Raw genomic sequence first — 26,212 nt, 5'->3', positions numbered from 1 at the left:
GCTTTCCTTGCTTTCCTTGCTTTCCTTGCTTTCCTTGCTTTCCTTGCTTTCCTTGCTTTCCTTGCTTTCCTTGCTTTCCTTGCTTTCCTTGCTTTCCTTGCTTTCCTTGCTTTCCTTGCTTTCCTTGCTTTCCTTGCTTTCCTTGCTTTCCTTGCTTTCCTTGCTTTCCTTGCTTTCCTTGCTTTCCTTGCTTTCCTTGCTTTCCTTGCTTTCCTTGCTTTCCTTGCTTTCCTTGCTTTCCTTGCTTTCCTTGCTTTCCTTGCTTTCCTTGCTTTCCTTGCTTTCCTTGCTTTCCTTGCTTTCCTTGCTTTCCTTGCTTTCTTTGCTTTCCTTGCTTTCCTTGCTTTCCTTGCTTTCCTTGCTTTCCTTGCTTTCCTTGCTTTCCTTGCTTTCCTTGCTTTCCTTGCTTTCGTTTTATAATACCAACTAGGCTGTATTTATATTGAAGTCCTAGCTGTGGTTGCAGCAAATGTTCTCAAATGCTACCTGATGGGTAAGCAGGGTAGTTGCAATCTCAGATTTTTTGAAATTGAGGGAGGAGTAGTATGCCTACGCTAAAGAAACGACGACCATGATGTGGTGTGATGCCTGCTAACATAAAGAGATGGTGGCTGTATAACTCCTGACTGCAGCAGCACAGAGGTTAGAGAGGAGCTGGTAATCCATGTACTTAGCCAGCTGCTCTTATAGTAGCTTGTCCCACTGCTGGTTATTCCAAAATTAACCAACTGGGTTCTCTACATGAGCTGCAAGAACACCTTTAAGTGTAGGAGTAGCCTTAAATTTAGAGAGCTGTAACTTCATGGTAGACCTCTCCAAATTGCCAAAGTGACTATTGGGGTACTCCCTTCAATCATACAAGCTGCTGTTTTTCAAATTATTTAAATGTCAAAAATGGTTCAAATTCTGCCTTTTTCTACTTCTGTGTTACCTAGGAAGGAGAGAGCAAGAGTGTTGCTGGAAAAAGGAGGAAGAGGGATTCAAGAGCATATGTGTGATGGAAAAAGTTGTGCTTTAGCATTGGATATCTGCCTTCCCATTGACAGGGCTTAGGGGAGGATATAGGCTGTTTCTCTGCCCTTCACTCACCAAATGTTTCTAGGCTTTTTCTCAAGGCTGAGTACCTATCTGTTTATTTTTTCCTTTTAATTTTGGTGTTATTGCTGGTTGCAGAATATGTTGATATTCTGTCCAATCTTCTATTTTGGAAACAGAAAGGTATTGCTAGCATCAGGTCAAATAAGAAGTTTGGCAGCAATTTTTTCTTGCCTTGTTTCATCATGAAGGCATAGTTCCAATGGATACAATAGTACTTGATGGGGCACATTTTGCCATTTAAAAATAAGGAGCAAAGCGGTGGAATACTAAAAATTAGTTAGTTATACACATTTCACCCTTTGTTTTTTTTCTTTACTAGACTTCCAACACTGGCCTAAAGCCATTGCAAGACTATAACGGAATAAAAAGGTGTTATTTACTCTGTGTGTAAATTGATTGTTTTCTTCGTAAGCACTACCACTTAGTTTTAATTCCTAAAACTAACATGAAATAAAACTTACTTCCATGCTAACATGACTAGTTAAAATGTTTCACAGGACCATTATGACTGGGGACTTCATGCTATCAAGTCAGTTTTGGGAAGTTGTTGGCTCACTGAAGAAGCAAGGAGACGAGAACAGACCTGAGGATCAGGTAAAATCTTCACTTAAAAGCATCTAGGAGTAGGAACTGTTTGTGGTGTTCTGCCTTTTAATAAAAACAGAATCCTGAAGAGAGAAGGATTTAATGCTCTTGCGATACATGATTTGCCATCCTTTTCCAGGCACTTATGTGAGCCTTAAGAGACTTCAATTTACCTAAAATAGTGACAGATGATATCCCAATTTTCATGAGCCTGATCAGTGACCTGTTTCCAGCTCTGGATGTTCTGAGGAAGAGGAACCTGCAATTTGAACAGATGGTTAAACAATCTACCCCGGAGCTTCTCTTGTAGCCTAAAGAGAGCTTTATTCTCAAAGTAAAAGAATTCATTGCCTTTAATTACTCCCCTTAAGAGTTTCAATCAAAATAATTGCAAATGAGTTGTATTAGACATGAAGGTTATTTTTGAGTATGTTACAGTAGTGATAAGGTGTCCTCAATGTCTCGGTATTTCAAAGGCATTTTTTCATGGCAGTAATGCTCTTCAGTATGATAAATATGCCTGTAAGGAAACGCATATCCTAGTCAAAAAAGCTGTCTACAGTGACAAACATGTTTGTTTGTGAACAGTACTAAGCATTTGTACTCAGTAGCAAATTAATTGTTGGTGATTATCTATAGGGAGGAAAGAAGAGTAAGAGAGCAAAAACATAAATAAGGTGTGGATTAGGAATGTGCATGGCTATATGTGAGTTTTGTGTGTTCTGGTATTTCTGTATAATATAATGCACATTCTGCTATACACATTGAAAATATGCATGCACACTCATAAGAACTAGTTCTCTGTAAGCTAAATTTAACCACTAATTTGTTTGAATTTGTTTGAATTACAGGGTGAAAAGGTGAAATTTAGAAACCCTGGTTAGTATACGGTGTGCTTCTTTGGACTGCTAAGAAAGTATATCCTCACCCTCCTTCATGGAACATCTACATTCACTGTATGCGATAGCACACTCCTTACCTTTATTAGGGTATATTGTAAACTGAAATAACCAAGCTGGTTAAATGTGACAGATCTCAGGATTTATAAAGGATTTTCTGCTCTTGTCTATCTTGTTCCATTATCCTGACAGAAGAGTGAAAGCCAATAAGCTATACCTTGGGGTATTATGAACTTTGCAATCAGGCTTCTGTAGAGTATTTTGATTCCTGATAACTGGGTGAATCAGAAGACAAGCACTAAGGAACATGGACGTGTGCCTATTGGACTTTAGCAAATCAGTACGGATGCTTTTCACTAAGACAGAAATCCGTAAGCAGCCAAGCTATTTTCATTCTGTGACTCACAGAACTATTTCTTTGGAAGAAATATATTACTTTAGTGGACTGATTTTATATTTTACTGAATTATAGCTACACAACTGTTCTGAGCGTGGAATTCATTCTGCTAGAGTGATGGCAAAATTGTGATCACTGTTCTGTATACCTGGCTTGGCAAAATCCTACTGGACTGTGTGGCTGTCTAGCAGAATAGGATTTGCTGTCACTTGTTGAAGTAGCTGCATTCATTAATTTAAGCAATTCTCCTCCCATTTTCTGGGAGACAAACAATGTTGCTTGATGCAACATCAGCTTGGCTCAGGCAAATCTACTGAGAAGGTGTAAGTTCATTTTTTCCTGTTAAAGGGCATAAGAATGTGGAGGGGGAGATAATTTTTGTGAATAATTATGTCTCTAATAAGAAGAAAAATAGGGGAGGAAAGGTTCTCACTGTGTAACCCTTCTGTGCAGCAGGTTGTTCAGCTGGAGGAGCTACTGGAAGTGCGTCACTCTGTGCTTGTCGTTGGAAATTCAGGGAATGGGAAGAGTAAAGTGACTGCCTACCTATGCAGTGTGTTTTCTATCTCATATTGTAAAGAAATTGCCATGGTTCTTGCAGAAAATATTCTGCATCTTGCCTTTGCCTTAGGCTGCAGTGTAATTACATGGTGTTCAGGCCACCCAGTCAGCTACATGATGTGCAATGGCAAGCTCAAATATTACAAGCAAATTCTACATTTCATGTGTTGTTTGGATGTCCCAAAGGAAAATTAATTGTGGCACCAAGTAATGAGCATTCAATTTGACACACAAGACTAAGTAATACTTTTTTTTCCTGGAAGGAGAAGCAGGAGGGTTTAATTAGGCTTCTAGACAGAAATAGTGGAATATATTGCCAAAACGCTAGATAAATACTTCTAATAGATAATGTTTGCCCATTTCTGCTACTAAATGTTGGCAGCTGTATGGATTCTCTTCCCCATTCAACACTTTCTATTAGAGAAGATCAATTGCAGGCTACAGCCATTTCAGACTGAGATTCTCCTTTCCTACCCTTAGGCTTAATGGAAATTTGGGGCTAAACTAATACAGAGGCAGGAATAAGTCAAGGTGAACAGCTGACAAAGCACAGGGATTTGCAGTCGAGACACCCACTTCAGGAAGAAAGTCAAAGATTCCTATTGCTTCAAAACTGTGTCACTAATATGCAGTCTGTGCCTCCTCTTTAGGTGCTGAAAGTTCTGCATCACATGTATGTGAACATGAAACAAAAGCCTGTCTGAAATTATCTTAACCCAAAAGCTCTGACAGATGATGAGCTGCTTTATATACCATGTGACCCAAGGATGGAAAGCTGGCAAGTAGCACAGATGTTCTTACTAAGACCTGTTTCTGGAGTCATCATTTTCCATCAGAAGTGGACAATGCCAGACTTTGGAGAAGGTGTTAGAGACCAAATTCTTGTGGTTTTCTGAGTTTTGATACAGTGAGATGTGGGTGCAGAGCACTGGTGGTTATGGAAAGACTGGAGGCAGGGCAGGATGCCAGCCTGAATGATGCTGATTCTGCTGCCTTAAAAGGCAAGTTATTTTCACCCCAGATCCATGAAACCTCCCATATCTCACCCATATCATTAAGACTAATGATATACTCTCCTGTAATCAAAACAGAAAAAGATCATTATGACATAAAATACAGTCATTTGGCTGTATCAAGTGCTCAAGGAAAATATTTTTTTTTTACTTTGAATAACCACCTAATAAGCAAGCAAAGGAAAAAAGCATGGTTTTGATGCTACAAAAGCTTCTTGTTTCAGTGATGCATTAAGTCTTCTGAAGTCTTAATTGCTGTGCAGTGTTGTTATTTAAGCACTAAAGTGATGGGATTCTATTGAAAAAATAGTTTAAATGTCTCCTGTCATCTCTTCGGAGAGATCAAGTTAATATTACCCACGAGGGGCCAAAATGGTTAGTTTTAGATGGGGATATAGATCCCATGTGGATTGAGTGTCTCAACATTGTTATGGTTGATAACAAGGTGAGCAACTGAGAAGCAGGCACAGTGGCTTCACCTCTACCTGTGTTCACATTTTCCTCTTCCTTTATTTTGAGATAGTTTTTCAGTGTGCATTCCTTTTTTCTTCCATTTGTATAATTTCTTTGGTTTTCACTGTTGGTAATATTTTAGCATCTGTTTAATGCATTATGTCTTGCTTGTTTTGTACAACAAAAAGACTTAATGTAGCCTATGTATCCTGTAAGGGTGATTGTGCCTCCTAGTGTACAAATTGATGTAATTCAATATGTCAATCAGGTTATTGAAACTGGCATTTGGAAAGCCTTTCAGTAAAATAGATTTAAGATTTCATGAGTGAAGTCCTCACATCACTGTAGTAAGGAAGGCTAGTGTTGGGAAATCTGAATCAGTCAGTTTAATAACTAGCGGTAGCATCCAGACTTTTTATTCCCTTCTTATTATTTCTACAGCTTAACCAACTTTTTTAGCTGTCTGGAATGCTGTAATGTAATGAAATCCAAATCTAAAATCAGATGTAATGTCAGGAAGATGATTGTAGTTTAGCATTCTGTCAAGCTTTCCTCTTTTAAGAACTTAAATCTGTCTAGTGACATAATCTTTGATTACTCAGCAAGGTACCTGCCTGGGGCTATCCATATAACCTAACTTTAGGTAATGAACAGAAAGTGGCTTTTTCAAGGGACATTTCAGAGTACTTAAGTTTAGGCACCTGCTCTGAATCATTTTCTGTTTATTTCCATTGACACTGAGAGAGACTTCACCTCCCCTGCTTTTAGCAGCTTTCAGGAGAACTCACATTGGTAAAGCAGGCTAGTCATCTTTGGCATGAATCAAACTGTGAAAAACTCATACAAGATCAAGTAAAGCCTTTTGAATTTGTCCTCCTCTGTGTTTCTGAAGTAAAAAAACAGAAACTACAACCCTGTTTGAATAAAGTTTGTTTAGCTAAATTCAAGAAATAGTATATGTGCATGGTCTTGCAGATTATCCTTGCTCCTTTATGGGCCTGTAATAAACACATGCTTGCCCTGATCATGGTTTTGTTCATGTATCTAATCTTGCTTTTGCTGAAAAATTTACTGATGATTTCTAGGTTCTGACCCTTACAAGCAATTAACATGTGCCTATGACTCTGTCAATGCATTTGCTGTTTGAGGTACACTATTTAATAGCTGCCACCCTAGCTACAGTACCCAGAGCTGGTATTCTCTGTCTGAACACCCAGGACATGCAGTGGAATCTGCGAGTATCTGAAAATATTAGTTAGCATTTTTAAGATACGTCTTGAAGATTAATAGGAATAGACTCCATTATTTACATTAATTCTTCCTTCTAGCTTTTATTCTGATAATAATGGGATGATTTAGTTGGTGGCTGTGTATATTCTCAAATATGCAGTTTGGAAAATTTTGCCATCAGTTTTGTTTTTCCCTTTTATGCATACTGCTTAATCAAGGCCGTAGTGAACTGACTGCTTTTTGTAATGCAAATTTGGCAATAGCAAGTAGTTAATAACTTGGTTACTGTTCTTTGACAGCATTTTAATAACTGCCGCCACCTTTGGTACTGTTAAGGACATCAGTTTGCATCAGCTTGACTTTTTTGTTTCTCTTACTTCATTGAATCACATACTGCTCTTTTAACTTGTTTTCTATCTATGCCTCATGCAAATTAATTATGAAAATAATGTTTTCAAAAGAATATGAGTTTCCATGTATAAAAAGGAATTTAGTTGGTCAAGGCACAGTGCATTAAGTTGAAACAGTCCAATGTGATCTTCTCCTTTTACATTTGTAGAGCTGATCCAAAACATTTCTTACAAATTTTAGTAAGAAGTGAATCTTGCTAACATTTGTCAGTTGGTGTTTTTATTTTCAAAAAGTCTTCCTCCTGTTTCATGTCAAAATTCAATTTTGCAGTGTTCTAATGTCATCAACATTTCAGTCACTTCTGTCTGTGTTAGAGTTGTATGCTGTTGGGACAAGAAGCCTTCAGTGCACATATTTCCCAGAGAAATCCTGTAGTAGGAGAATTTAATTAAACAGCATGAGTCTGTACAAGCTGCCCACCTAGGATGATGAGAATCAGAGGACTGGTGAGGACATAGAGAGACAATATGATCTCCCACAGCAGAGGAGTGTAGGGATGGAAACAGTAGGCAACAAACTGCCCAAATAGAATAGCTGTGAATGAGTAAACATTCAGTTTAGACTACGTTTGACTAATACTGTGTGAACATGACCAGGGGTTAAAATTGACTAATCCTTTGGAATCTGGACAGTTAGGCATGTGGCTGCTAACCTGAAGCATGTGCTATAGTTAGCACAATGATAACGAATTTTGTATGTGGTTATAATAGGAACTAGTAGATGAGAAGAGTTACTTTTGTCTTCAATTACATATAACCAGACTTTTCAGCCAGACTTAGTTATATATACTACAGTAGATATCTGCAATGAAAGTTGTGCTGAACCTGCGTGCCTCATAATCCTCGGTTTTACGTACAACTTACTCGTATTTTAAGTAGTCTCTTCTCAAACAACATAAACCAAATACAGAATCTTTGCTCCCACCTGCTTTTTGGTGGTGTAGCCCTTGAAAGTGGGAGCAAACTGTTATCTAGGTCCTTTCTCCCTGCCCTCTCTGAAAGAAAAGATTCAGTCAAGGAAAAGGAGTGTAGAAATGCAGCAGCATGATGACCTTTGCATAACAAATGAATACGTTGTAAGGCTGATGGCACTTATGTCTGGCTTAGAGCCAGTGCAGTAGTATTTGTGCATTGCACTAAAGGCAGTCACAAATAGTTCTCAAAAATCAACAAAAGTTTGCATTTCAAAGCTAGAGGGAAAAAATTTTGTATTTTTTCAATTTCTCTCTGACAAAAAATTGCTTGCTTTCCAATCTGCTCTGCAGATATGTTGCCAGCTGAATAGAAATAAGGAGATAACCAATCCAAAAAGGCTAATTTGACTGTTCTCTTTGATAAATATTTTCCTTTTTACTTAGAACAACTTAGAAGAAGATTTAAAACTGTTACTTCTATTCCTGAGAATAGTATGGTTCAGGTATGCCTTAGGATTAAAACTATATTTTAAGAAATGCATGAGATGAAATTGAGAAGCTCTTCTATATTGAACCTGCACCCTTATTTTGGAGACCTGCAGGGATTCAGAGGTTTCATACTGCAGCAGTCTCCTCTAACAAGAACTGTAGTATGTCTATGGCATGGCACATAATTCCCTGACTTCTGAGATGTTGTATTGCTTCTGTTAGTAATGTTTTAGGTAGCTTAGGGCTAGCCATTTCATCTCCCTGTACAAGCATTCTGCCTCTCTCTAATTAAATGTTCAGTAAATTCATTAGCATTGTTACTTCCATACTCTGATAATGAGGCCCTGCATTATTAAATGTTATTAGAGAATGGAGCTGAACTGTGTTTCATATATCTGATCTGATGTATCTGATATATCTGATCTGATACTGCTTAGCCTTATGTTGACATTTTAAATTTGCTTAATATGCATTGTCATTCTAAACTCTTCTGAGTGCTTGCCTGTTTATAAATAAGCCAGTATGAGAGGAGAAAACTAATTACTGAGTACAAGTGTTAAGAATTTGCCATAACATACATGTATGAGCTGTGTCATCTTCTTCATATACCTTGCTTTAAATAGTGTACAATGAAGGTATTTTGGTATGTTTTATCAGAAGACTGCTTCAAGCCTTTGACCTCTGAAAGGAACTCCTAAAGAAGCACAGCAAAGAGTTGCAGTCTCACTACTTAAATTTAAATACATTCTTGAGGTCACTGTCACCTTCATATGGAATAAGACTCACAGGTCACTTTCTTCACATATTTATTTTTTACAGACACTGTCTTCTCTGCTGGATTGCTTGCTGACCCCTGAAAATGTGCCAAATGATTGCCCCAGAGAGCTCTATGTCTATGCTCTATGTATTTTGTCTTTGCTTGTATTTGGGCATTTGTTGGGGTGTTCTCTCAAGATCAGGTAATTTAATGGAAATGTCCACAGTATCTCACTGTGCTTGAAAAGCAGATTTATCTATGCACCTACCTACGTATTTAAACAGGAATAAATATGTACATGTGTGTGTTCATATGTATAAGTAGGTTTCTACTCACTAATACTGATAGGTGGTACAGAGCAATGGCCCATGCATCTGATTTGTTGGGCTGTAGTACTGTGTACTGGCTATCAGAGCTCATCTGTAAATGAGCTAATTTGACTGGAGGGAGCTGATGGCCTACAGTGCAAGACTGCATGCAGATCATTTACCATGCATAGAGAAGCTGTGTTTACTTAGGGAAGTGTTTCTGCTTGTACTTTTTTATCTATACTAAAGTCCCTGGCAAGCAACAAAAAGTGGTATGATGGTCATGCCTACCAGAATTAAAGAATTTAGTAAATGGCTGCACAGATGTACGCTTAATCTTACCTGTTGGATTTATACTGAGAAATGTAGATATAAGCAAGGCATTATAATGCATTCCCCTTAGTGAGATTTTTTGTTGTAATGCTGCAAGAGGTTTGAAGAAAGTTCTAAAAGTCTACAACTACTTGTCAATGTTTTGCTTAGATAGACCATGATTTCTTGAGAAATATCTAGTCATACTTGCCTACTAAAGACTAAAAAAATACAGTTGGCTTTGCTGCTGTTTAAATTAGATGAAACCCTTGTGAAGGAATAAATTTATACATGTGTCATCCATAGATAAAGGGAGCATCTTGTATAAGTTAAAGGATCAGAAGCAACACATTTTTGCATCAAGAGACTGGGAAGATCTCTTTGGTCATATTAATGTGTTTTCCTATCCTTCAAAAATATTTGCTCCTTTGTGGATGTACTCAGAAAAGTCTTGTCTGAAGCAAGTCATCTCTGTGGTCTCACAGCTATATAAATTTAAACTGAATTTAGAAGTTTTACTAAATAAAGTATTTGGGCTGGATGTGTTATTGGTTACCCTTGGTGAACAGCTAAACACCCGCGCAGCTGCTCACTCACTCCCTCTCCTCAGCAGAGCAGGGTGAGAAAACAGGTGAAAAATCTTGTGGGTCAAGATGAAGATGGGGAGACTGATAAGCAGTTATTCTGATGGGCAAAAGAGACTTGATTTGGGGAAAATTAATTTAATTTGGTCCTATAATTAAAATGGATTTGGGTAGCGAGAAACAAAGGCAAATATTAAAACAAAACCTTTCCTCCTCCTGCCCCAGAAGCTCAGCCTCAGTCCTTTGGTCCTGACTTCTACTTCCCCACTCCCAGCCACATAGGTGGATGGGGTTTTACAGTCAGTACACCGTGGTTTCTTTCTGCCACTCCTTCCTTCTCCAGCAGGAAGGTCTACCCTTGCTCCAGCATGGGCTCTCCGTGGGCTGCAGTCTTTCAGGGCATATTCACCTGGTCCAGCCCAGGGTTTTCAGGAGACTGCAGTGTGGGTATCTGTTCCAGCAACGTGGAGCTGCTCCTCCTCCTCCTTTTCTTCTTCTGACCTTGATGTACTGCTGTTTCTCAGTCTTTCTGCCCTTTCTTGAATGTTTTCCCTGAGACATCACCAGCTTGGCTGAGGGGCTCAGCAGTGAACTGCAGTGGGTCTCTTGGAGCTGGAGGGAACCAGCCATGTCCAGCACAGGGCAGCTCCCATCCTCTCTTTGCAGAGGCCACCCTGCAGCCCCCCGCTGCCAACATCTTGATACCTGCATTCAATCCAGGGTTTAGTCAGAAGGTGGCCTGTCTTTAGACTCTTAAACATCACGAACACTAAAATATTGCTTTGATCATCTTGGTTATTTCATCACAGTCTACATACATATGCATTTAAAAATAAGATATATTTGTAAGTCTGTTTTTCATATGTGCTTCATAGGAATGTCTAGTTATGGAAAATGTACTGTAAATAAATAATGCACCATTTTATAGCTTTCAGTTTACAAAGCAGAATTCAGCTGCTGGTGGCTTAAGAAAGGTGAAAGCAGAGAAGTTTCCATCCCAGGGCACTCTGTTCAATTATTGCTTTGATCCAGAGATGAGGAAGTTCCTGCCGTGGGTGGATAAGGTCCTGAGTCCTGATGTGGATCCAGATGCACCCTTGCGGGTACAGTGCACACCAGTGACACCACATTGAGCATTACTATATTCAGAAACATTTTATGGTCTTGTCATGGTTTCTGATGTCATCTTAGATGTCCTGAAAAATACACTCTCTAGATGAGTTTGAATAAATCCCTGCTATCTGGGCTACATGCCTTCAGTTGAATGTTGAGGATTAATATTAAAGTGATGCTTTTATTGATTTTTATATTATTAAAGCATTCTGAAGACATACCATATTCAATTTGTTAGTGGTTTATACCCTTTTTCCACAGTAGGAGAAATTCAGGCCCCAAATGCATTTAATCATTCAAAATAATGCCCACAGTAACCATACACCACAAATTGAAGCCTTAACATATTTCTATTGCCCACATTATGCACAGGTATTCTTTTGCCAACTAAATACCCTTCAGACTAAGAAAAGTATGTGAGTTTTAGGGGAATCAAATAACTTTATAACCTTTCCGCTATGCTCTTCATCAATTTACATAGTTAGAGTTACATTTGTGGAGTGTGAATTATAGAAGTTATCATAGTATGATATATACCTGTCAGTGGAGAAATAGAAAGCATGAGCTATTAGTTGCAATTGCCTCAGTTTGAGGGTTTTGTTGGTTTTACTCTTTTTCAGTGTGTTTCACACAGAATAATCTTAAATGCTTCATGGTGTTTTGATTGCATTAACTTGTAAGTCTTTTTCTTTTTAAATGCCTAGATGAGTACGAATCTTCCTGGGTAGATTAAAAGTTTGTGGACAGAGAAACATGGAGCTGATGATCAAAAGACATTATCTGTTATCAGCTATCCTGTAACAAGTTCTCTTTGAGGGTTAATATTTGATAGAAAAATACAGAGCTTGAAAAGGAAAGCTTTATCAGGTAATGAAGGTTTTAGGTGCTCACAGTAAGTAAAGCTAATCTATTGCCAATTATTTGCCCTAACATTTTTAGGCATTTTAGTTTTAGGCATGCTGAAAGCCAGGCCAAAAAGTAAATGGAAATACTAATTGAGAAATTAAACTAACTGCCTGTTGCACAAGCCTTTGTTTCTTTACCAGTTTTTGGAAGACTAGCATTCTGTAAATGTTGAGATGGAACCAACACATTTCAGCTACAGCCTGATTTCAGAATCTTCCTACTGGAAGAAATGGAATAAAAATTTTCAAATAGAGATGCTGTATAAAAAGTAATCCAGTAGAACATTTTGTTCTAGTAATTATGTTTGAGAATGAGAGAATGGTGTATCCTGTTTCATTGCTTTTTAGAATTCGGTTCTAGTCAGAGAGAGAGACAGAAATTGCTGTTTGCTTTTAAAACTAAACTGTGTTGTGTAAGTGTTTGATGGTGGTTTTCCTTTTCAATTTCAGGCAATCTTTGTTCACACATCTGAGACTGCACATCTCAAATATTTTATTGATTTACTCTTAACAAAAGACAAACCAGTCGTGCTTGCTGGAAATGCCAGAGTAGGAGTGTTTGTAGGCAATAGGCTTGCTGCTCTCTCTGAAGACTATCTCCTGGCTAACATCCCTCTCAACTATTAAATCACAACATCATCAGTGCTCCAGAGTAAGTTCTATACAGATGCAAGAAACCTATCTTCCCTCAACAGCAAAGGTGAGAAATATTATGTAGTTACTACGATCTCATTCCAGCTGTTGGCTGCTACCATTGCCTGGGTCTTGGCAAGCTCATCGCTTCACAAAGTTGAAAACTTAGTGAAGTTGGGGCAGGCAAGATGAAAGGAGGATGAAACTGTTTGGGGCAAACTGACACTAACACTGTGCTCCCACAGGTTGCTCTGTGCTTGTAGACAAGAGAAAATTTGGCCTTTACCTCTGTTAACAAGAAGCCTTGAGCCAGCTTTGGCTGGTCTGGGTGTCTTTGCATTGTGCTTTGTGTAGATGTACCAAAAAGGATTTAGGCTTGCTTTTGATAGGCTGCATACAATCCTCAGGTAGGGGCAGTTCCTGTCTAGAGAAGTTTGGAGTCTCCATAGGTGAGATGGATGCAGAACAAAGAAAATGTTAATATAACACACAAGCGGAGGGGGCTGTATTTTGGCCAGAAATGTTACACTGGTGGTAGGTTTTGCAACAGGACGAGTCGGACAGTCATAGGCTTATAAAAGCTCTGTGTCTTTTCTGGTTTTTGTGAACAACACAATCAAGGGACAGCCCAGCTGTCAGTGCATATGCCCTCTTTGCCTTCTTTTTCTTTATCCTTGCAGTAACTTGAACTGATACAACTACACAGAAAAAAATGACATGCCCTATTTGCTGTACAGCTTTTCACAGCTGTAAAAAGCACTATAGAAAGGAGTTAATACTCCGGCCTATCCTCTCACATGTCTGGGAGAAGATACAGAAATCAATTTCTCACTTTTAAAAACTGTCCAAAATTTAAGAAGTCTTCAGATTAAAATCTTTATAAGCATTCGTTTGCTTGATGCTTAATTTAACTACTTGTGCAATCAAATTTTTAATTTTCTAGCCAATCTACAGTGCTGCTAATGGATCAAATTGTCACTAGGCTTAAAAAAAAAGTATAAATCCACAAATCCCCATTGAATAAGTTTTTACACTCTTTTTTTCTTTCCTGTCTCATGTTGATTTTGTCAGTATTCAGGTCAGATAAGTAAATACCACTTCCAGTTTACTTTGTACCCTAGTTTATTCTTTGAAGTGTTTCCAAATTCATGTTAGCAGAGAATCCTGCATTAACAGAACTTAATTGCCTTTTGCCCCTCAAAATGAATGGAGAGATTAGGAGAAAAGAAATCTGTGGTGCGTCAAAGTGAGTTCATGAGCTGTTGTAAACTGTCATAGCTCCTATAATGAGGAATTAGCCTTAAAGTTTTCAGGCATTCCTCTGATCAGAGAGAGATTTTTTTTAGCTAATGATTGCCATTCCAGCAACAACCATGACCAAGGCGCTAGAGCACACTTTCCATTGCAAACAAGCTGATGAAAGGAGCTCCTAGGCAGCAAACGTTGGGCATTCTTTTTGCAGGAAACTTCTTAAATAAACCAGATGGGTGAAGTCAGCATCACAGTGGCTTTCTCTGCAAGTGTATCACACCTACAAACTGCACTATGGAATAAAATTTGAGAGTTTATAAGGATTTGCTGTGAAATGGTACTAGTATTCCTTCAGATTTTAAGTCAGTGTTATAAAACATCCTTCCTTCTAAGAAATATTAAGAGATGAACAAAGAAGTGGACTCCTTTGGTTGTCTGCACTCTTCCTTCTGTCCACTGCCCTTCAGCCAAGTCCCTCTTGTTAGATACTCTGCTAGCAAGTCTCTCTGCTAATCACGGAGGGTGAAGAACTGCGTAACAATTCAGAAACAAATATATAGTGTTCACTTTCCATTATGTTTACAGCATTTTTTTGGTGAGTTGTAATGGAATGGTTTTGTACAGTTATGTATAGCTCAAAATGATTGCTTATGTTATTTTTGTGTTTGTGCGTACCAGTGCTTCTTCCTATAAAATTAATTCAAGTGATCACTGAAATATCTTCCTTATGTGTTTTAAGTTATCACTCCAAGCAGTTGTTTGGAACAATTAAATTATTGAATTTTATTTTTTTTTTTAATGGAAAGAGGCATTCACAGCAAATTACACAAATGAGCAATTTAAATTAAGTCTCAATTCAAAAAGAACATCTTAAGAGCTTGTACTTGTTGAAGTACAGTTATTCACTACATTGCCATGTTCCTTGCACAGTTTAGAGGTTAAAAGATTGTTCTTACAGATCATATCACTTTTAATCTGCAGTGTTTTCTGTCAGTTCCCATCTTATCTGTATCCACATAACTTTTTTTGAGGTATCTGCTAGAGTGGGTGAGATTAGCATGTAGTGTTGGGTTTTATTTAGCATTCCCCCAAGGCATATGACTCACCCGCTCTGCCTCTAGAACAGCAGAAAATTTCAAAATGTTACTTGATGGAGGCAGGTTCTGATACAAAGTAATATTGGTTCATTAAGTTTGGGTCTTCAGTAGTACTAAAATCTGGAACAGTGCCACAGAGAAGAAATATGCATAAACATTTATGTACAGTGGAATTTAGTAAATTATATTTCCTTATTGTATTGTAATAAAGCAGTATTTAAAAAAAAAAAAAAGGAGTAATAAATTATAAATGTGGACATTATGTAAAATTTAGATAAGTTTAAGGATCAAAGAGTATTCCTAATTTAGGATTTAAAAGTACAGGTATGTGTGTACCTCAGCTAAAAGAAGGAGAGTATCTTTTTTTACCTAAATTTCTTTAAACTTTTTATATGCACATAGTTTCTGCAAAAATCTTTTTCATTTATGTGGTAGAAAAGCAGGATAAATGCAGTCATGGCTTTTTGCCCCCAAATTTATGATCATCCAGTTGCAAATATGTTGAGGTTCTACATTTCCGTCTTGTCTTCCAGCACACCTTCACTTTTTAGTTGATTATTTTTCTTCTCCAGTCAGTAACCGTGCTTTTAGCTGACTGTGACTAGACAGAAATGTCTTTGGAAGCATTTGTTACTTGAATTGGCCAGAAAAAATTCACTGTGGAGGTTTGTCGATGGTTTATTTCACTGTTTGAAGAATCTAAGATGACAGTACAATACTCCTAATGGAAACTGCTTGCAGTGATGTATTTGTTTATACTGCTTTACCTAAGAAACCAAAAAGTTGTCTGCAAGTCAGAACTGCAGCAATGCTGTGACATACAGCATTCAGCTGTCACTATGCAAGTGCAGTTTCCATTTCCTACAAGCTTTTGTATGTTGCCCAGTTTTTGAAAAAACAAGTTCAAAACCATATGCTTACATTTCACATTTTGTTTTTTATCTAACCCAAAGGATTTTAACATGCAATCAAATACAATGGGAAAAAGAAAGAAGTTTGTAGGCTGCATTTTTTTCCTATTCTACTTATTATACATGGAACTGATAATACTTTTTTTTTTTTCTTCCTCACCCTCCTTTAAAAAAAAAAAAAAAAATAGTAGGTGTATCCTAAATTCATGACGCTCTTGACTGGACAAAAAAAAATATGGGCTAGATACACAAAATTTTTGAGAAATCTTTTTCCTCTTGCATTGAGTGAGAAATCTCATGCATATAAAATCTGAATTAAATTCTCTCCTATGCTGTAAGGGTTGTAACCACCATCTTCTCTAAATGTTTCCTTTGGTTCAAATCCTTGCTCTGAATGAGGCAGAGCTTTTGAAATTAGGCTGCTTTCCAAAGATGAGAGCCCCCGTCACTGGGATGTGCTGAAAAGTTTTCCATGAAGTTTACCTACAACTGTAGTTTCATTTTGTGCAAAACATTTTTGTGATCATTTAGACAACATAAATATGTGGCCTAGGAAGTGAGATGAGACTGTTAGTTTCCAGTCCTGCTTTAATAAATTTCTAATGATTTCTGCAGGTTTATGTACAAAATAGAAATGATGCGGTTAGAAATCAGACTTCCATGGATGATGAAACCTTTCTTGTGAATCTGTGGAATACTTCACTAAGTGGCAAAACTTGAGGATCACATCATACTAAAGTTAAATATTTTAATAATGCTTAATATAAGTGGGTTTCTTCTGTATTTTCAAGATGACTTGGCATCTTTCTGTAGTTATTCTTTCTCTTAGACCCCTAAGGGAAGCAGTGCTGTTGAATAAAAAGTGTATAAACTCAAAATTTATGTCTCAAGTTTTTACGATTCTGCTGAATACATAAGGATATTTGAATTAATTTGTTCACTGTTGTAGTAATTTTGTTATCTGATGGTCTGCATTGAGCATCATGTAAGCACCTCATTTTGGGGAATAGTCTGAAATCCAATAAATCGGCTTAATATTCCTTAGTATTGGAGATGCCACGTTAGTTTCCTGATTAAATATCTTGATTAAATTATATTTATCATTCATATTTTTGTACTTTACATATGGTAAAGTCCTTGTTTATTCCTTCACAGGAGAAGGAGAAAATCGTCTACTTCACTGATAAACTAGGTGAGTGTCAGTATACCTGGGAATTTTGCATTCAAAGCCTTTCAGTTCCAAAGGATGCAGATGGATATGCAGTGAGGTTTTCAAAAGCTGTGAAGTAGTCAACTCTAAATCAGTAAGACTCTTCCGGAATTCAGAATCCCAGTGTGATGTTTTTTCAAAATCAAACACTCTGTGATTTTCACTGATTACTAAGGACTTCAGTAGTTCAAAAACCCTTGTAGGTGGTGAAATGTTTGATCAATTTTAGCCAGCGTGATTCTGAATTCTTGATTTTGTTTAGTTTCACTATTGCTTTGTATGTATGTTGTGTTATGTTTCAGAGATGCTTGGAAAAAAAAAAAGCTGGAAAAATAAAAGCTGGTCATAGCTTTAGGCCAGTAGAAAATAAGAAATATATCTATTTTATTGACAATTTGAATATACCTGAAGTGGATACATATGGAATGGTTCAGCCTCATGCATTGATTGGGCAGCATATAGATTATAGACACAGGTGAGCATTTACTTCTTGCTTAATGTTATGCTATAATTTTGCATTGTAGTCCATGATGGGATCCCTAAACTACACAGAAACAGAAAGCTTCAAGATGACTTAAATAGAAAAGCATAACCTGGAGGTTATAAACAGTTTTAGAAAAGAGAAGCAGAAGGTCCGTTGCTATAGATAGTCTTGGAAGGAGAGTATCCTTCAGCTGCTCCTGATGGAGCTGCTGGATGTTGACCCCATTGACCTGATGAGAACAGGGATGTCTGAGATAAGATTGATTCACTAAATTGCAGCTTGCCAGATGTGCAGCTTCTACAACCCTCTATCTTTTCATCACCCTGTAAAGACAACAGACAAAATCTACAGAAACTTTATGATACTGGTTCACATGAATGCTCTTTCTCTGCCATGAGAAGAAAACAACAGAAGATGACCACTGAAGGATAATTAAGCTGATGCGGCCAATTAAGGTACTCCCTTCTTTCCATAGGACAATTTAATTTTTTGGCAGTTAAAATATATTAGTATCCTTTCACCAGAGTCTGTGGAAAGAGAAGTTTTCAGTTTAAAATCAACTGATTAGTGTTTAATTTCATTCTAGTACAGGAGGATCTATATTTCGTGTAAATACCTCATTATTATTATAAATGCTCATTAGATTCTTGTTCATAAACAGACATGTCACTTTGATGTGACATGAGGAAAATGTGACATACAAAGAATATATTGTGAATAGCTGGTGAGTCAAGGAGAGAAGTAATCAGACATTTAAAAAAAAAAAAAAAGTTAAATACACATAGCTAGCTGTCCATGTATTGTCAAAAGGAGGTGCACAGACAGATAGGCATGCCACGCACAAACCCAGCCATACTGCGGTGTATTAGTAGACTGAGTGTATCTGCTCAGTTCTCTGCTTCTTCACCACATTCAATAATTTTACTCATACCCTTAAAACTTCTGCTTTGTAAAAGGTTCTTCTTTTCTCTGCCATATATGCTGACTATAATTGTGACCAAGGTGAGACAATAATGGCTGTACTGTTCTTGCATCTTTTAATGCAGATCCAGTTGAATCATATAAGCTTTACACTAGGTGGTACTACATCTCATGAAGGAATGATAACAGGCATCAGCTGAATATCTTCTTAAGGAACAAGAGGTAAAGAAGAAAAAGAAGTAGTGGCTGCTCAAGTCTGAAGCATCTCTAGCTCAGAGAAATCAATTAGGTCTAACAGTAACAGGCAAAGCTACGCCTTGATGCCCTTCTGTTCTTCCCAGAGCTATATGCTATTCTAGCCAGGAATCTTTTTGTTTTCTCCCAAAATTTCAAATTTCAGATCTTAAAAGCTCCTATTGCCTAAAACTGTTGATGTTTCTTTCTTTTGAATTGTTTTTTCTTTTGAAACCAAACCAAAAATTAAAAATCTCCATTTTACAAAACAAATCAAATTAGGAAAATAGTTGGCCAAGGTATTCAGGAATTTTAAATGCAGCCATTTGAGAATTCTAAAATAGAGTAAAATTTGTTGCAAACACATGGAAAGAAAGAGAATGCAATGTACTTTGAAGTTCTGGGAAGTATTTGTTGATTTAAGCAGGGAATGGCTGCATTATTTAGAAGTTTTCCTTTTACAGTGTTTTTTTTAAAGATGGTACCTGCTTAGCCTAGTTCAATTGTAGACTAACTTCTAAAGAAACAGTCTGTCTTCACATTTGTGCAATCAGAACTCAAATTGCCAGCTACTGAAAGCCTCAATTTTTTTTAAATTATATTTTTAAGTGACCTCCTTTTAATTCACCTGGAGCTGTGTCATCTGGAGAGCCAGAAACATCTTTTGGATGATGCGAAAAAAGAGCAATGTTTTAAGCATGCCACCTCTTATGATGATCTTTGCTGGGTTTTTTGCTTACTGAGATTTGTTAATTTTGTCTGCTCTTATCTATGAGGGTTGTGTGCATTCTCAGACTGACCATGTTGTACTCATCCAAGTTTGTTTGGAGCCAGTTTCATTTTAAAAAATATCTCTTTATCATCATCAGAATATTTTGTGAGAATGTAATATTTTCATTTCAACAAAAATTTTGAACAAAACATTATGTAATAGAAATTGTGCGATTTTTCTTCATTTTGAAATGTCAGTCCTAATTTGATACTTCCATGGCCATTCCTATTCCAGATTTCTCATAGGACAGAGATGTATGTGGTTCAACTGAGGTTAAGCCTGGAAAATGTACAGTATTTTGTCACTAATGTTAATCAAGCTACATTTTGTTTCTCAGGTATTATAAGCAGAAGGTAGCTATTAAATTCATAATTGTCAGTATATTACCTGTATGAATCCAACTGCTGGCAGCTTCATTATCAACCCTAGACTCCAGGTATGGTTTGAAGTGTCATATTATAGCAATACTGTATTTAGTACATGAAATAATTACTATTTAACTTTTCACTGCACTAGGCAGGAGACAAAAGGGGATAGGATAAGACAGTGTCTGAAAATTAGTACAGGTTCAAAATCCTGCTGTTCCTATAGCTAAACAGAAAGAGACATACCATATTTATTATGATATTGAGATTCTCCTGAATTTCATAGTAATTACAGTCTGATGTGGTCCTTCACCTGGCAGATGTGCCCTTGGAGCTCATAGACGGACATGCAACTGCTGTGGAACTGCATCAAGGATGAGGCTAGAAATTATGTCTTTTCTGTGACATACAGCTATTTTCACCAGGCTGTATTGTCATTTAACACTTTGTTGACTCATATCTGTTGTCTGATGCTGGTGAATCTTCATCTCTTTTTCCCTTTTCATTTTCAGAGACATTTTGCAGTATTTGCTTTAAAATTCCCTTCTTCAGACTCCCTGACTACCATCTATAGCAAGATAGTTTGCTCTCACTTCCAGCAACAGGCTTTTACTCCATTAGTAACCAAGAATATTCCAGCCATAGTATAAGCAGCCAAATGGCTTCACCAGGTGGTGGTTCAAAACTTCCCACCAACTGCTATTAAGCTTCACTATATCTTTAACATGAGAGATTTCTACAGCATCTTCCAGATTTATATCATGGGTTAATTTTCTACCCAGATATACTCAATTATTGCTGCTCTTTATTATTTAATGATGTACATTGGTCTGTGGACTAATGAAGAACAAATGCCCTTTGTACAAAATAAGATATAGTCCCTGCCCTGAGGTGACTATGGTCAGGCAGATAAAAAGGGTAGAAAGCTGAGAAAAAAAAGACATTTGATGGAAATAGAGCAGTGGTTTGCAAAGTTTGCTATGCTTACTTATGTTTACTTATTATTTCAACAAGAGAGGTTGAACATTTGTTTGTAGGGAAGAAAAACTTTCTGGAGACTAGGTAGAATGAAACAGAGATTGAAGCTCTGAAGCAGGGGCTGAAACTGGTAGCCAAAAAACAGAGCAGGGATTGAAGAGAAAATTGAGAGAATGATATAATATGGTCAGCAAATCCTGGTCCCTCTTGTAAAATCGGGTGAGTCTGATCATAGTTTGGTTTTACCTGCTTTTCTATTCCTTGGAGTACAGGTCTGTTCTAGAATATTTCTTCTCGCCTGCACACCCCATGGATCATTGTGAACTGCTAGCAAGGCAGCAAGGATTTGTCAGGTCTCCTATTATAACACACACCTTGGTTTGATGGGGATGCACTGGCCCATCACACATCTTTGCACCCATCCTGGTGTGGATTTTGTTAAGGAAGGAGGTTTGAGATTACAGCTGAGAAAGTGCTAATTTTGTCACCATAAACTGTGTCCTGTTTTCTTGAGTGGTATTGCAAAACAGGGGCTAATGAAAATGTAAGATCCTGGCAGTTCTGATACTCTCCGTATCCTGTATTGCATCAGGGTCTCAAGCCATAATGAGTTACCTAAGGGTGCAAGTCAGTGGAGAGCAGACATTTCTTTTAATTACATTTTACACACTCAGTTGTCTAGAGAACTTCCTAATTTTTAGAGACATTGTGGTTCATGTTAAAGACTATATAGTTTGTTTCAAGTACAGTGTGTAGTGGGTATCTTCTTAGTATGATTAATGTCTTTGCAGAATATCAATCTCTCTTAAGAGTGCCCTATTTTGATGCCAGATGACAGCATTTAAAAAAAAAAAAAAAAAAAAAAAGTGAAAAATACTGTTATCTTTAGGGCATTCTGTTTACTACACCCAATTGTTTAGAGCAACCAAATGATCTTCAACATCTCTGACTTCATGAATCAGCACGTGTCTATGGTAAACTGGTGAAAAACACAGACTGTAATTTCTTTTATAAAATGATGATGGACACTATGCACAAGTATTTTTAAGGTACATTGGTAGCTTGGAAGTATTTTTCCTAACACTAGAAAGTTAAAAAACAGATGGTGAAAGGTCTTATCTACTGGAAATGTAATAGTAGCACACTATGTTTTTATCCTCAGCCCCCAATGCAAGCATCTTCCTTACTGAGGAAAGCCAGGTGCCAGAGTAAGTGAAAAGGGAAAACTAAGGAAGCTTGCACCTTGAGAAGATATAGGGGTGGTTATTCTTACCTTGAGTGTAGTATTTGACTACCAGAGGACTGTCAGGTATCTCTGTTGCAATGTTGTTAGTAACTTAACTTGAGCCTTTCCTGGAATGGGAGGATAGCAACCTGTCTGTGGACATGACTCTTCATGTCCTTCACTGGATAGTGGAAACAAGTTGCTGTCTTCATTTTGTTTTTCCTGATTCTGTGCTTCAAACCACAAGAATAATATACTCTTATTTTCCTTTACTAATTGTTCCTTTTGTATTAGTTTTCTTTCCCTGTATAGTTTAACTTGAGTATTGAGGAGTGTATGTATGTGTATATACATGTATATATATATAAAAAAAAATTGAATTAAGTGATTTTTCAAATAATTTTAAATTACAGTTTCTCTGTGGCCTTCAGAGCATGTCAGTAAAATAGAATGTACTTTTTGAACTGTGAGCACTGTTGGTTATTCAGATAAAAGTATCTATTATCAGAATTAAACTATTAAAGAGTTCAGACACTGTAAATTAAAAGACATAAATAGATATACATGTTTCATTTTGGTCTTTCTGCTGTAGGGGGATAAGAGACAGTTTTCACTATGGAAACACTGTGAATATAAGCTAGGATACAAGTATGTTCCTTTGCTTTGAAGTTATCAGTTAAGTTTTGTTGTGTATGCCTCTTGTTTCCTTAACCTGGCCTATGTAATGAAATATAGTACCTCTCAGTATTGTTCATTGTATCAGACATGACACAAGGAAGACAAAATAATGTCACATATTGTATCATACTATTGCATATACAGTTTCTTCTGGAATTCATGTGTGTTTGGTGCCAATGCCAAGGATAAATTAACTAGTGAGGACCACAATACTGTTTCTATTGCCCTTCAAAAACTCTTCACTTAAAACCGTACTCATTTTGCAGCAGACAGACCAGCAGAAACATTAACTAAAATGAACATATTCAATATATGTATATTTGATTTTTTTTAAAAAAGAAAATAGTTTTTCTGAAGGGAGTGGGCTAAGGAAGGAAAAGGAAGAGAGTATCTGAATTAGTCTAAAAAAAAGGAAACTGGAAAACATCAGCTTTGTTTACAAGGCCTTGTTTCCCTTCCTTTCTAATTTCTATTTGCCAGTAAAAAAGGAATGAAAAGAAATAGAATAAGGATAGGAATGAGGACACCCAAACGGATAATTTAAGATGTTTGGGAGTGTTTGAATACAGATTGAGCAGTGACTTCCTATCAGAAAGAAATTATTTTTCCTTAATTTTAAGTAGTTTAAACATGAACAATTATGGATATAGACAACTACTAGTAGTTTGTTTGGAGCCTGTCTGGTTGGATGTGCTGTGCATTGAGCCCATACTTGCGCCTACTTTTAGTCTTCAGTACATACTGCTTAGGTACGTCATGTATTAATGGACTGTTTTTTCATGAAAACATTTTTCATGTGCTGTTTTGGGGGCATTTCTTAACTATTCTTTTTCTCTCTTACTGTGTGGTAGAATGTGGAAGACCAAGTGTTGCTGCAATCTCTGCTCATCTACTGCCATTTTGCAAATGGCAGAGCACACCCTTGCTACAAGCCAGTGAAAGGGTGGGAATCATTGAGGAACATACTTGAGGAGTTCCTAGAAAGCTACAATGAAATGCATGCTTCCGTGAACCTAGTCTTATTTGAGGTGCCACGTGTAAGTGCAATATCTATACAGGGAGCAAGTAATTAATCACGATGCTACTAACGTTTGCATTAAGTTGTTGCTTTTTACTGTTTGGAGGTTGTTGCAGACTCATAACACTCTTAAGGGAAGGCTTATGTGAGGGTACCATGCAGGAATAGTTCTGCTAAATATACTTTATTGGTGCCATTAAAGAAAAGTAGATTGTGGTTCAATGTTAAAACTAACCTCCATTCCATTTGTTTAAACAGAGATTCATCCTTTTTTGCACTGCATGGAAATTAACACCACATTCTCTGAGGTTGGAAAGAAAATCTATAATGCTGTAGATAGTCTGCCTTATCTTTTAATTAGTTAATGATGTAACAGGCCTTTACAAGAAAAGTAGTATTTATCTGTTCTTTCCAAGAAAGGGAAAATGTTTTTTAAAATTCATTTAAGTCAAAACAAGGACAAGTAATACTTTAAGCCTATACTAAATGATGCCACTGCGTAGCAGACTTGAAGTTGCTTTGATGCCTACTCTTGTACTTTTTAAAATCTAAACCAGTCCAGGCTTTTAAGTGTCATCAAATATTTATTTTAATTTAATTCATCTATAGATTTTTTTTTTTAATATGTATTCTTACCTTATCTCAGTTTAATGTTTAAATTTGTTTTTCTCACGTCAGGCAGTAATGTGGTATCCATTGTGGCTCAAAATCTCAGTTTCTTCTGAAATCTGATTAACTACATTTGCTTTGTTTTCCTGCATGGAAGAAAACCAGCCAGTTTTCAGAAGACGAAGTGAAGATTTTGCTGAATAAGTGAGGCACAGACTTCATTGTTGCTCCTTGTCATTATTTGTAATCTTTCTTCAACATAGACAGTCATTCTGGTCATGGATAATATCAGTGATTTCCAGAAAGAGACAGAGGCCCATGCTGGCAGAGCTTAGTTTTGTTAAAGCAGTTTCTATTATTTGCAGTGTCAAATCATTTAACACGAAACCTTTTCTTCTCATTGAGTTGGACTAGGATTTCAGTGTCATCGTTTTTCACTTTGCACATATTCAGGCAGGAGCTATATAAGCAAAGGTACTCTTGACAAAGCAGTCTATTGTAGAAGTTTCTCTCCAAGAGGATTAAAAAAGAGCTTGAATTACAAAGATAATCATATGGATCTTTCATAGGAACGGTAGATTTTGTTCTGCTGATTTAGAGGTTGATGTGATAATCATCAGAATTGCAGGCAGAAGCCTTCTCAGGTATCACTAGTTGTACTTGAAAATGTTGGTAAGCCATTATCTTCTCTCTAAAGTCTAGTGACCGAGAGTAGTATCCCAGTTTGGCAAACAAAGTGGCAGGGTGTCGTAGCCTTACAATTTGGCAGTCCTGGAAAAGTACATGTGAAATTAAATCCTGTACATTTTTTCTGCACCTTTTATGTTGTTGGGTTTTTTTATGGATCCATTGTGAAATCATGAATAAGTCTGACAAGGTTCTGTAGTGAGGTCAAAGAGAATTGGCTTCCAGTAATGTTTTGGTTGAACAGGTTTCTACCCATTTATTACATACAACCAGATCAGACGCATTATCCCTTTATTTAAGAAGGTTCTCATCGATGTTTTTTCAGAGATGATTTTTTCAGTGGCATGAAACATAAAGAGAAGGAAGGGGTTGCTTTTTGTTTTTTTTCACTGATACATGGGAGAAAAATTAAACAAAAGGTCCAACATGCTGTCTCTATGCTCTGGTCTGCTGATACTAGGCTGTAATCTTAGAAACTGCATCTGTTTTTAAAAAAGGAAATTTAGAAAATAATTTTTAGATGCTTATATAATTGATTAAAATATCAATTGGAAGAGATTTCTTTTAATATTTAAAATATAGGGTTTTGGGGGAAGAATTACCTCAATACTTACATTTGAAAATTCTACCAACTAATTCTTGTCTAATTTGGGGCCAGATTCTCATCTGGCTTTTCATCCCATAGTATTCCATGATCAGCAAATAAAAGCATGCCTTAAGTAGTCTGGGCTACATATTCCAAGAGTAAATTAAAGTTTGATGCATATTTTTAATGAAATGATTCATCATCCTTCAGCCTTTGTGGTGCAAACTGCCAGACATGAAATTCTTGTGTGCTCCTAGGGCCTAGTCAACCTCTCTTCAAGTTAACTAAGTCTTTATTCTGAGTTCAGTCAGGGTCCATCAGGATCTTGGAATGATGATTTGGACCAGACAGCTCTGGTCATTTTAGAGGTCAGTGCAGGCCTTCAATATTTGACAAAGGAAAACAGCTTTTCTGTCTGCTTGCTCACCTATTGGAAAGAAAGAAAATGCTGATGTAAAGATAATGTACCTTTAGGTATCAGGAGCACATTACCACAAAAACAGACACAAAAAATATGGGGGGAAA

The 26,212-nt window shown here is 36.9% G+C and overlaps 1 protein-coding gene across 1 annotated transcript in view; it reads left to right on the top strand.

Moving 5' to 3' along the window:
• The window catches only part of DNAH11 (dynein axonemal heavy chain 11), a 129,585-nt gene that overhangs the window by 41,699 nt on the left and 61,674 nt on the right, over positions 1-26,212 (top strand). The window contains 22 exon segments of the mRNA XM_026843087.1: positions 1,596-1,637; positions 1,639-1,692; positions 1,823-2,017; positions 3,436-3,513; positions 4,191-4,282; positions 4,284-4,322; positions 4,600-4,618; positions 4,864-4,998; positions 6,092-6,260; positions 6,455-6,460; positions 7,939-8,063; positions 8,869-8,946; positions 8,949-9,008; positions 10,939-10,980; positions 10,982-11,113; positions 12,479-12,684; positions 17,435-17,605; positions 17,747-17,766; positions 19,895-19,977; positions 20,419-20,656; positions 21,772-21,941; positions 23,639-23,815. Coding sequence (XP_026698888.1) covers positions 1,596-1,637; positions 1,639-1,692; positions 1,823-2,017; positions 3,436-3,513; positions 4,191-4,282; positions 4,284-4,322; positions 4,600-4,618; positions 4,864-4,998; positions 6,092-6,260; positions 6,455-6,460; positions 7,939-8,063; positions 8,869-8,946; positions 8,949-9,008; positions 10,939-10,980; positions 10,982-11,113; positions 12,479-12,684; positions 17,435-17,605; positions 17,747-17,766; positions 19,895-19,977; positions 20,419-20,656; positions 21,772-21,941; positions 23,639-23,815 — 2,331 coding nt within the window.

This window comes from Athene cunicularia (assembly GCF_003259725.1).
Source record: "Athene cunicularia isolate RWA chromosome 2 unlocalized genomic scaffold, athCun1 chr2_part1, whole genome shotgun sequence".
Lineage (NCBI taxonomy): Eukaryota > Metazoa > Chordata > Aves > Strigiformes > Strigidae > Athene > Athene cunicularia.
Note: the sequence above shows the minus strand (reverse complement) of the source record. Positions and strands in the feature narration are given on the sequence as shown.